This window comes from Phocoena sinus, chromosome 5 (assembly GCF_008692025.1).
Source record: "Phocoena sinus isolate mPhoSin1 chromosome 5, mPhoSin1.pri, whole genome shotgun sequence".
Lineage (NCBI taxonomy): Eukaryota > Metazoa > Chordata > Mammalia > Artiodactyla > Phocoenidae > Phocoena > Phocoena sinus.
Genome location: NC_045767.1, coordinates 97,561,069 through 97,573,329, shown reverse-complemented (window position 1 = coordinate 97,573,329; position 12,261 = coordinate 97,561,069). Strand labels below are relative to the sequence as shown.

The 12,261-nt window shown below is 38.3% G+C and overlaps 1 protein-coding gene across 2 annotated transcripts in view; it reads left to right on the top strand.

The window, feature by feature from the left end:
* PRKG2 (protein kinase cGMP-dependent 2) overlaps positions 1-12,261 on the top strand; it is an 84,717-nt gene that overhangs the window by 43,446 nt on the left and 29,010 nt on the right. The window contains exons 8-13 of one of the 2 annotated variants that reach the window (XM_032632837.1): positions 71-139; positions 4,629-4,727; positions 6,048-6,114; positions 8,076-8,212; positions 9,162-9,251; positions 11,326-11,467. In XM_032632837.1, coding sequence (XP_032488728.1) covers positions 71-139; positions 4,629-4,727; positions 6,048-6,114; positions 8,076-8,212; positions 9,162-9,251; positions 11,326-11,467 — 604 coding nt within the window. Of the gene's footprint in view, positions 1-70; positions 140-4,628; positions 4,728-6,047; positions 6,202-8,075; positions 8,213-9,161; positions 9,252-11,325; positions 11,468-12,261 lie in introns of both variants that reach the window. The other variant, XM_032632836.1, reaches the window with a different exon arrangement.

The following is a 12,261-nucleotide window of genomic DNA, read 5'->3' as shown; positions in this document are numbered from 1 at the left end:
CAGATTTCCCTAATAAAAATGGATGTTTAATTTCTCACTAGAAAATTGACTTTCCTGTTTTTATCTGCAGTGAAGATGTCAGATCAGCTAACATTATTGCTGAAGAAAATGATGTTGCATGCCTGGTTATGGATCGTGAGTGAGTATACTGATATTGTCGGGGAATGCAGGCTACTGCCACCTTTGAAGACTTGGCCTTCTGTTACTACAAGGGCCCATCTGTCTTGCCTTTCATCAGCACTTGGAAACGCTGGCCAATCCTCAGCTGCGAGTACATTCGATTAAAATTCATGGGAAGGAACTGGGCCTTCTGATCTGAATCTGTCTGTGGCAGTGGCAGATGCTGGCAGGCTAAATATTTTGTGTGCAGAGTTTGTACATAAATATCAGCAATAGACTGGTTTAAATTCTGCATCTTACAGAGAAATAAGCTTATTAGTACTCTCATGGATTTTTCCCCATACAGTGTAGTGAACAATTTCATAATTTATTGCTAAAATGCTCTAAGCCGTCAAAAACCTCTCTCTCTCAAAATAGAAAATGTTCATTAGCTAGATGTATTCCCAGAGAAGTTTTAGTTTAATGCCTGTAGTAATTTGCAGAAGATGTATGTCAATATTAATCTCTAAATGTCTGAGGTTATTTCTCAGAATATTTCATTTTGTGTCCTTAACTCACTTCAAATCAAATTTGAATCTGACTCCTTGGATCTCTCATTAATCAGTTGAATATTTATTGACTATCTAGATATAAAAAAGGAAATTCAAATATACCAAAACTAGGCCATTGTCTGACAAAAGCCATGTATAGTCAAAAGAAATAGGGCAGGGGCTTCCCTGGTGGCGCAGTGCTTGAGAGTCTGCCTGCCGATGCAGGGGACGCGGGTTCGTGCTCCGGTCCGGGAAGATCCCACATGCCGCGGAGCGGCTCGTGAGCCATGGCCGCTGAGCCTGCGACCCTGTACTCCGCGATATGAGAGGCCACAGCAGTGAGAGGCCTGCGTACCGCAAAAAAAAAAAAAAAAAAAAAAAAGAAATAGGGCATACTCATGAAATATTAACATAAAATAGTAAAATGACAATAGGTATCACAAGAGTATGTAGATGATTGCTAATTGAATACAACATTTATTGAACATAGAATCATAGAGATTTAGAGCTGGAAAGAACTTTGGAATATTTTACAAAATCTTTTTATTATGGAAAATTTCAAACATATTAAAAAATAGGATGATATTATGGACCCCATCATGCAAGCTCAAGAATTATCAATTAAAGCCTTTTCTATACCACTTTGCCATCCTCTCCCTGCCTTCTACACACTATTTTCAAGCAAATTCCAAACATAAAATTATTTCATCTATGAATTTTAGTAGCATCTCTAAAAGCTAAGTATTATTTATAATACATGACCACAATAACATAACATGCCTAAAAAGTTACCAATTCTTTCTTTATAATTTTTTAATTGAGGTATAATTGACACATAACATTATATTAGTGTCAGGTGTACAACATAATGATCCAATATATGGATACATTGCAAAATGGTCACTACAATAAGTCTAGTTAGCATCCATCACCACACATAGGACAATAATTCTTAGTATCACTTTGAGTTACTTTACTCTTTCCCTTACAGATTAAAAAAAAAGTAAGTCCAGGTCAGTTAAAGAATTGCCCCCGGGCTTCCCTGGTGGTGCAGTGGTTGAGAGTCCGCCTGCCGATGCAGGGGACACGGGTTCGTGCCCCGGTCCAGGAAGATCCCACATGCCGCGGAGCGGCTGGGCCCGTGAGCCATGGCCGCTGAGCCTGCGCGTCCGGAGCCGAGAGGCCATGACAGCGCGAGAGGCCCGCGTACCCGCAAAAAAAAAAAAAAAAAAAAAAAAAATTGCCCCAACAGTGTCATCTGTGATGGAACAGGGGCTTCTGCCCAGGTCTTCCAGTGCCTTTCAGCAGTCTTTCCACCATGCCATTTGATTCCCATAGCATGTGTTCAGAAGGGAAGCAATCCCAATACTGTGAAGTGGGAAAAGTTTTACTTTATTGTTTAAGTGTGGAAATGGGGCTTAAAATTCACAGGAGTTTTCTAGGCAAAGAGGAAATGTGGAAATCTCTCCAGGTGAAGTAAACCTTAAAAACAAAGGCATAGGGCTAGGAAGTGCAAATCATGTTCAGATGAAGGTAATCTTTGGTGGCAGCTCTCAAATGGAAAATATATTGATATGGTATTGCCCTGACAATGCATTGTTTTGTATATGAGTTCCTTAAAAATATATGCATGCACTAAATAGCATTAGTGGTGTGGTAAAATCTTATAAATTGCTCCAAAATGCAAGGACTAAAAACAGGATAGAAAGGAAGAACTCCTCCCCCTTTTCTTTATTATAATCACATAACCAAATATTTATACAATATCTCATGGATTCATAATCCATGTAAAGCATGCAATGGTTTTTATAGAGTTTATAAATTATTTGGAAGTTTATAATTTTAAAACGCTTAATTTACATGTGCATAGTTGAGATTCTTATAACATAGAGAGTACTGTCCTGTTAGACACAATGAGACATTAAAAGTTACATGAATTTATTCTGTGCATAAGAGAAACTGAATATCAGGTATGACTGGGTTGACCTACCACCTGGATTTCCTGGGACAGTTCTGGTTATTCCAACATGTTTATGATTGGCACTCCCCTTCACTCTGGAAAGCATTCAGTTTGAATGATAAATTATATGATCATCGTAGCTATCACTTATAAAGCTAGATTAAGATCCCGTAATAATTCTCCCATAGTACCCTTACGTCATTGTTCACACTTTATTTGATTGCTTTATTTAACATCTGTCTTCCCACTCTTCTATTTCTTCATGAGGACAGAAACATTTACTTTGTTCGTTGCTGTTGCTGTACCAGCATTTGACATAGTCCTTGGCATAACAGGAAGCGATCCAGATGTTGGCTGAATAAAGGACACCATCCTTGCAATGAAATATAGTGGCTGAAAGCCTATGGCTCTTTATTTCTTCTTTCCTAATTCATCATTTTAAAAATGCATACTTGAATGTTACAGCTAGAATGTTGTAGCCGTTTAAACTTTAGTTTGTGGAGAATTTCTATAGACCTGTGACACCAGTGTCACATTTAAAAAATCAAATTTCTTTACAACAATACTTCAATTAGTTTCATAGCAAGCAAGATAATGGTGACATGTAGAATAAATAAAATCAATGGGATAGGGAGGGTGAGAGGGAGACGCAAGAGGGAGGGGATATGGGAATATATGTATACCTATAGCTGATTCACTTTGTTATACAGCAGAAACTAACACAACATTGTAAAGCAATTATACTCCAATAAAGATGTTAAAAAAATAAATAAAAACAGAAAAATAAAAGAGACCCCCCCGCAAAAAAAAAAGCAAAGTACAAGAAGTATTTCCTTTTACTTGAAAATTTCAACCATTGGGAATTTGAAATTGCATGGCAATACTCTTTTGTTTCTCACTACTGTACAGTCAGCAAAGGACGGTCCACAGAGCAGGGCAGAAAAGAGTGCAGAGTAGATCTGAAGGGGGAAATGGAAAATACCCAGCACAGTGCATAAGGTATACTTAATAATGTAAGTGTATGTTGGTGGTCAGTTAAATGTGGGTAGAGGTCTTCAGGGCTAGGCAGGCAGTAAGTGGCAACAGTACACTAATGAGGTGAATTCTAGCTTATTGGTTTCAGTTTTAGGTGTTTTGAGGTAAATTTTCATTCCTTTCATTTCTTTATGTCCAGGAGCTTAAGATTTACTGAGGTGATTAAAGCATGGTTTCTAGAAGGATACTGTTTTGTAGTAGGGAAGAGAACTACCCTGAAAATCACGAATCCAGGTAGACTGTCAAGTGTGGGGTGCGGGAAGCATTGGAAGGATAATCCAGAAAATAGGTTTGTTTGGTGAGGAAGGGGATTCTTTTTTTCTCATGGGCAGTGCCGTATGTAAGAATTCCAAGAGATAAGGGACCGGGGACAGGCAGATTAGTTGGGACACGTAACAAACCTGTGATCCGTGAGGGTGAGGGAGGTAACGGGAAGATGCTGGCTGAGCCTCAGACAGGGAACTACTAAGTTAAGGTAAACGATTTGGATTTAATTATGAAGGAATGTGAAATGAGTAGTATTATCTACGGACAAAGAAGAGATAAATTGTATCCTTGACTTTAAAAATAAATAGCTTAATTAATTTGGTTAAGCAAAGTTAGAAAAATCTGGAACCCATGTAACCTGTTGATTCAGTAAACAGATCATGTAGCCTATTTCCTTTTCACTGTCTTCTTTAAAAAAAAAAAAAAAAAAGAACAATATTGGTAAACCTGAACCACAAGGGGGAAGATTACAGAAATGGTGTCTCTTCTCATTGATAGCCTCTTTGATTTCAGAAACTCAAAGGATCAATTATATAGCTTCCAATAACTATTCTACATGTGACAGCAATTTTAATGTAACATAAATTATTGAAAAACAATTTGCAAAGCTGTGAATAACCATACAAATAGTCTTTTATGAGCTTAAGAAGAATGGCAAGTTGCAATGGTAACTCTCAGCGCTGAGCTTTTTATTTTATCTTATTTTATTCATTTAGAACATTCAACCAAACAGTCGGGACTTTTGAAGAACTCCAAAAATACCTTGAAGGGTATGTGGCAAACCTGAATCGTGATGATGAAAAAAGACATGCGAAGTAAGTGGAGGAATATTTTCCTATGCCGGATGTGGCAGTTGATAAAGAAGGGGACTGAAGGGTGTGGTTTGCTGTGGCGTAACTTTTAGTGTGTTGCCATTAGAAAATTTGGGGGAGTTCTTTTAAATTGTTCTTCCACAAAGAGGATACCATTTGCCTGGTATCCTCTACCAGGATAATAATAGTATGGCTATTATTTCAGTCAATAAATAGTTTCTTATTTTCAGTGATGGGTAGTAATGTTAGGAAGAAATTTCCTGATAGAAAACCTTGGGAAAGGGATTCTTTACATTGACTGGTGACTTAGTTCAAAAGGACATTAATTCAGAAAGGAAGGCTCTCTTGCCCATGGAAATCAAACAGGAATACCAAGGCATAGCGTAGTCCATTCATTCTGATTCCAGGTAAAGAGCTAGAGAGTCTGGGTTATTTCAAAATATAAGGGAGCTATTGCCATGGTGTTGTGTTTTGGGTTCTAAATGTAGTAATACTGATGAAAATGGTTTTTTGTTTAATAGAAACAATACTTTGAGAAATTAAAATTATTTGAAAATCCTTTGCTAAAACATTTTGTAGAATGAATACTTAAGCATATATTCACCAGATAGTACCATTACAATTGAAGAGTCAAAAGTTCTAGAAGACTGACCTTTGAGTTAAATTAGAGCATTCAGTCAGGACTGCATAAGTTTGTTTATGTTTTTTTTTCTTGCAGGGAGAATACTTGCAGTTTTTATGCCAAAGGCCTTTTGTAGTGAGAACAATTTATAAATACGTAACCCAGAACAGTAAACTCTAATTAAAAGAGAATTGAGTATTTCCAAGTAACAATACTTAGACATAAAATATGAACTGTATTTTTCATGTTTCACAAAGCAGTTATTCTGGTTCAGCCAGAGAAATCTTCAAGATCTGACAAAAATAGCAAAATATGGCAAAGATTCTCAGTGTGGAATCAAAGGGAGTGACTCTCTTTTCTGGTTTTATTTCCTCTCACTGATTCTTTGTTTTTTAAACAGCTTTATTGAGATGTATTTCAAATACCACACAATTCACCTGTTTTTACCTCTCATTGATTCAGTTTGACTTTTGTCTATTTTTTATTGTGTGTGAGTATATCTGTTTTTTATTTGTATAGTCTATTGTTTTTCTCCCCAGATGTAACTGAATCTGACCCTATAAAAGTTGAGATAAGCTCTATGGTAACTATGGGCAGTAATTACTGGCAGAAATAAGACTGTTGTGAGGGTGGAATTTATGTGTGCCGTGACCCCTGCTTGCCCAAGGGAGCGTATGTAAAGTTTCTCTTATCTCCTACAGGAGATCCATGTCTAGCTGGAAGCTGTCCAAAGCACTCTCTTTGGAGATGATTCAGCTGAAGGAGAAAGTGGCCAGATTTTCCTCATCATCCCCATTCCAGAACCTTGAGATTATCACAACACTGGGCGTTGGTGGGTTCGGAAGAGTTGAGCTTGTAAGGGGTTTACGTTTCAAGCATCTGAGAGAAGCCTTTTGACTATTTTTTGTTTTGTATTCCAGTGTATGTCAGAGGAATATATGCATTGTTATTGCTATCTAAACATTGCTTTGAACAGAAATTGAGAAAGTACACTTTTCACTCTTTATGTTGTGTAATAGCAGGTCTGTGCTAGTAACTTATAATAATATAGCTGCAATTTCAAGCCTCTTACATCACATCCTTTTGTGATTTTTTTTTTCTTGAGGGCAGTTAGTTATTGGAGAATGTACCAGTAACCATACCCAAAGGCTACAAAACATAAAATGTGTTTCCTAACAGCAAAATGTATGTATACATACGTTCACGATGCATTAACTGTATGCTAAAGCAAAGAAGAATGTGTCCAGTGAAAGTGTCATAGAAATGAAATCTTTAATATCATAGCTCCATTTCTTAAACAACTCCCCTGCCATGTCTGTATTTGGCTTTCATTATTCTATTTTTGGGTTGCCAAATTTTCTATCAAAAAAAAAAAAGCTGAATGCAAGGAGATGTTTGAAGAGCAGCCTTCTGTAGTACTGGTCAGGACAGCTGGGAACTTATGGCCTGATTTCGGCTGCATCTTCCATATCACCACCTCTCTGAGCTTTATAATCAGCTTCCAAAGAGTAGCAGAGCGGTGCTGTCAGATCAAGTGCTCTGAGGAAACGATAGAATGGAGATCTGTGACCTTACTGGGTAGAGATGGCTCTGAACCCTGGGCAATTACCAAGCCCTTCTTTGCCCAGCAGATTTGTAACAATTCACTATACATTAACCTTGGGAACTATGCTGACACTTCCATCTGATGGGTGGCCTGGGTGTGAGCAGATCTGAAATGCTGCCAGGAGACTCTGGATAGTAAACTTTACACCCAGTCAATTCTTGGGTAAGGGGGGAAGAAACGATTTCTTAATAGGCCAAAGAGTATTTGTAGTGTTTCTTCTGCCATATGGAGAGATAAGGGAGAGATCCATCTGCTGTATTTTTCATCAAAATCTTGGCAAAAGGATTGAATTAACAATGCTGAGGTTTCCTTTTTATATAGTTAGATAATAATAATTGAAACAATAATTCCACCATTGATTTAAAAGTCATAGGCAGCACTAATGGCAGCTGTGAGCAAAATGTGGGGTGCAACCATTTCTGCACAGTTTCATTACTTGTCAAATATAGTCTGCTAATGGAGTTTTAAAAGTCTATCTGAATGCTTATTAAATTTTAAAAATTTCCTTTTAAGGGAAAATCCTGTTTGTCCATCTAGAGCATGGTCTCCAACAGAGCTTTCTGTGCTGATGGAAATGTTCAGTATCTGTGTGTCCAGTAGGGTAGCCACTGGCTATATGTGGCTGGAGAGCTTTTGGATCACGCAACTGAGGAACTGAATTTTTAATTTGAATCAATTTAAAATTAACCTTATGCGACTAGTGGCTATTATATTGGATCGTGCAGATATGAATCTTGATTTAATATGTTTTGTTTTGAAACTCAAAGAAGTGACTATTAAGAAAAAACAGTTTTTGGCAATTCTGGCCAAAGTTTTTCATGTCACATGCTCAAAACTGAAGAGATTTCTAAACGTTCAGTCTTCTAACTAGAGTATTTTTCTTGTTTCAATACAAGCATTCTAGAGCCATGTTCCAGATACGTGAACTTTTTTGGAAATTACAGTGAAAAGGAAGTGTGTACACCTGGATAAAATTCAGTTCCCGGAGGGATAAGTGGTTAAAAGCTTACATGCCTTTTAAATGTGAAAGAATTCGAACTCTCATTAGTTAACATATTTTACCTAGATATTGCAAATCTTTCCTAGTAAGTTCATTTTGAGGGCTTGTTCTCTTCTTCCCTAGGTTAAGGTAAAAAATGAGAATGTTGCTTTTGCAATGAAGTGTATAAAGAAAAAGCACATAGTTGACACAAAACAGCAGGAGCATGTCTACGCAGAAAAGAGGATCCTGGAAGAGCTGTGCTCCCCCTTCATCGTGAAGTAAGTGAGCATCTCGCTCCCAGAACTTAGCATCTTAGGCTCTCCTTTTGAATGTTTCCACCAAGAGGACAGAGGAGGAAGAGAAGGCCCCGCTCTGAATTCTCCAGCTCAGTCACAGCGATGATACATAAAATGTTAGAAGTTTGAGATCTGAAGTCAAGAGTCCAGATTTTTTTATTCTTGGATAAATCTCAGGAAAGCGTGTGGGGTGTATGTGTGTGTTTGTATGTGTGTGTGTGAATATAAAATTATTGTGGCAATAATTTGAACTGCTTATTTAACTCAGACCCAATGCAGAATTTGGGAAGCAAGAATTCATTCAGAACCCTTCAGGGGACGTGCTGCTGTTGAATTTCGACAAGAAGTGACATCTGGATGTATTTAGGTTGTTGAGGAGCTGGTCCTAGCAGTGCCTAGGTGCCAGAAGATCCACCACCTTTACAGTTACTGCTTTCTTTAGCTATCACCAGAGTTTGCAAGAGAAATGTATTATTCTAGGCCATGACTCTCTTGTGAATTCATGGGTTAGTGGTGTAGGCCAGTTAAGGCATATTTTTTCCTACCTGTCTTAATGCTCCTGGAGTGTAGCTCCTGGAGTGCAGCTCCTGGGTGATGTAAAGTGCCTCTATAATGAGTAGCATCTATGCTTTTTTTTTTTTTTCTTTGCGGTACGTAGGCCTCTCACTGTTGTGGACTCTCCCATTGCGGAGCACAGGCTCCGGACGCGCAGGCTCAGCGGCCATGGCTCACGGGCCCAGCCGCTCCGCGGCATGTGAGATCTTCCCAGACTGGGGCACGAACCCGTGTCCCCTGCATCGGCAGGCGGACTCTCAACCACTGCACCACCAGGGAAGCCCCCAAAGTGTTATTGATGATGCTCTTAAGCAACTTGGAAGACGTTTTAAAACTGGGTTTCTAATAATAACTGTGCTTTTCTTTATCTTCACAGATTATATCGCACTTTCAAGGACAATAAGTATGTATACATGCTTCTGGAGGCCTGCTTAGGTGGGGAGCTATGGAGTATATTAAGAGACAGGTAATGAAAAAGAATAATAAACAATAACTTTTGTCTCCTCCTGTGTCATCTAAAAGATGCTATGTTCATGATCATTTAAAGAGGCATGAAGAAAGTTATTAAGAAATGAGTCTAAGAACGTATTATCACTTGATGAAAAAGTAGTAATAGTGATATTTTCTTAGCTAACATTATAATCGTGTAATAGGCACCCTGTAAAGCAGTTATTGTCATTCTCATATTAGGGATTAAAGAAGCCCAGGCTTAGAGTGTGAACCATCCATGTCACATGGTTAGTGTGAGGCAGAGTAAGTATAAACCCAGATGTTACTGATTCCGAATCTTGAGAAGAGAGATGATGAAAGGGGTAGAGAGTGGGGAAGCCTGGACTGAAAGGCAGAGTGAAATGTCTGCAAAGATTCAGTTTTACAAAAGGGGTGATTTCCACACAATCAAAACCACAGGTATTTACTAAGCTCCACCTATGTATAAGGCTCCATAGTAGACAGTGTGGGAGTTTTCTAAACAAAGTAAACTGTTCTAACCCCTCAAAGTATAACGTTTTCCTCCAATGAGTTTAGATTTTATTTTGGGAGATAATGTAATGTGCAATTCTAAAACATTTCATTATTTAACGTGAAAACTAAATATGACAAAGAAGTTGGCAGTTTGTAACTAAATGTCCAATGAGTGTTGTGGATAGTGAGCTTGGAGAAGAGGAAAGATAGAAAAATGTGATGGTTAAGGAAGGACTTGAGCTAAACTCTAAAGACAAAATTTGGAAAGGCAGAGAGGAAGATAAACCGCAGGAATATTAGGATAGGATTAAGTGTCTTAACTTGCTGAGTAAGAGCAGAATTTGAATAGAGGACAAGGGCAGCAGAAAAGGAGATGGGAAGGTGGCTTTGCATTAGGCTGTGGAGGTCAATGCCAGGCCAAACATTTAGACAGCATTCCCTGGCTTAGTGGTTCTCAGCCCTGGCTTCACGTCACAGTCTCATGGGTAGCTTTTACAAAGTAAAAGTGCTGGGCCCTGATGCCAAAGGCTTTGATTTGGTTCCGTTGCAATGGGTCCAGAAAATGACTTTTAACTGCCTTTCAGGCAATTCTAATGTGCATTCATGGTCAAGAATCACTGACCTAGGTAATAAGAGACTTTTGAGCATCTGAGTAGAGATTCATGTGTTGTACTAGGAACATATTGTTGGATGGATCTGAATGGGGGAAACCTGGAAGGGTTGAGGAAACTTGCATGATACCTGCAGAAGCATTTGTGTCTTCCATCTTTGCTTCCATAGGCAAATCTTTTCAGAAAATATAAATCTATTTAGAGGTGGGAGTTCCTACTCTAGTGTTAGGCACTTTACCTGATCCATAAAACAGCCTTGTTAAGTCAGTAGTAAACCCATTTTACAGATACGAATCTGAGGCTCAGAACAGCAGAACAACTTGCCTAAGGACGCAGTTAGTGGAAGAAGAAGGAGTCAAAACCAGTTTCTCTCGTTCCAAAGCCACAGCCTTCTATTATACCATGCAGCAAATCACCACCACGTTTTAATAATTCAGTATGTAAACCTACACACAGTGCTGACCCAGGGCAACTCTAGTATCATCAAGGTGCACTAAATAGGAAAGAGTTATGGCCCCGTTTCTACATGGGTTATTGTTACAAGCTATACAAACAGGAAATGAAAATGATCACTTGAGTCGTTTTTAGTCAAGCAATCAAATGGAGAAGTCTGGTTCAAGTGCTCCATTGAAATAGTTGCATTTTCCCCAGAGTTTGGCAGAGATGTCTTTGAAAAGTTTTATTTTCTTGTCTTTCCATTTTATATGTTCATATATGATTGCCAGAAACAATTGTTTGGATGTAGACACTTTAATTTTAGTGAAGTGGTTCTTGTTTGCATCAAGTATCCCCCTAAATTTCTTTATAATCAGTGGTCTAATTCATTGGCAGCATGAAGTATTTTTTAGTGCTAATGCCATACAGAACGTTTATATTGCATAAATTTACTGTATAATAATTGACACCTAGAATCTAGAACAAGGATGTGTGTCTAGAGTATTAAGAGGGAAAATGATCTCATTGCAGAGGCAGCTTTGATGAACCCACCTCCAAGTTCTGCGTTGCTTGTGTGACAGAAGCATTCGATTACCTGCATCGACTAGGTATTATCTACAGAGACCTGAAACCAGAAAACTTAATTCTAGATGCTGAGGGCTATCTTAAACTGGTAAGACAAATTCTGCAACTTTCAGTATCGTATGAGATATTTCTAAACACAAAGCTGTGTTACAGTTGCAATTCTCTTTTAATTTTGGTACATTTGTTATTGCCACTCTGGGGGATATGGCCTTTGAAATCAGCACACTTAACACAGGGAGCTGTGCTACAAGTACATTCTTTTTGGCCTAGGCATTGAAGGTTTCAACCATATTTGTGACTCCTACTAAGGATTCAAATAATAGAAAGCCTTTAAAATTGGATTTTGTTAGCATTTTTATATAATTTCAGGTAGGTTTTAATAAATTCCTGCTACATATAGGGATTAGCTATGAGGAATAAGGAAAGAAGATAGTATGGTTTCTGTCCCAAGACAGCCACTGTCTGTAGAGGGGGAAAAGATACACATATGAATGTTGGTAGTTTAAAAAAATATTTGTGATGATTCTAAGGTACAACCAGGGTTGAGAATCAGAACACAAGACTGTAGTTTCCTTGAGGACAGAGACTTTCTTTGCCATGCATCTTTGTAGTGGATAGCATGCCTAACATGAATCCCCTTGCATGTCGCACAACAGAAAAAAATGCTACCAGTCATGTAAACTGCTTCTGGTGCAAAACTGTAAGAGAAATGGGCAGTCATAATAGTAGAGAGCAGGCATTTTGGATCTCAGGAGGGAACCTCATCAGGATGGGGAACCCAGGCTGAATTTTCCCTGAGTCCCTTTTGTCAGGAGCTCAAGGACATTAAACCATCTCTGAACTTAACATTTACAAAGGTATTAGAAGTTTCTAATAACAGAA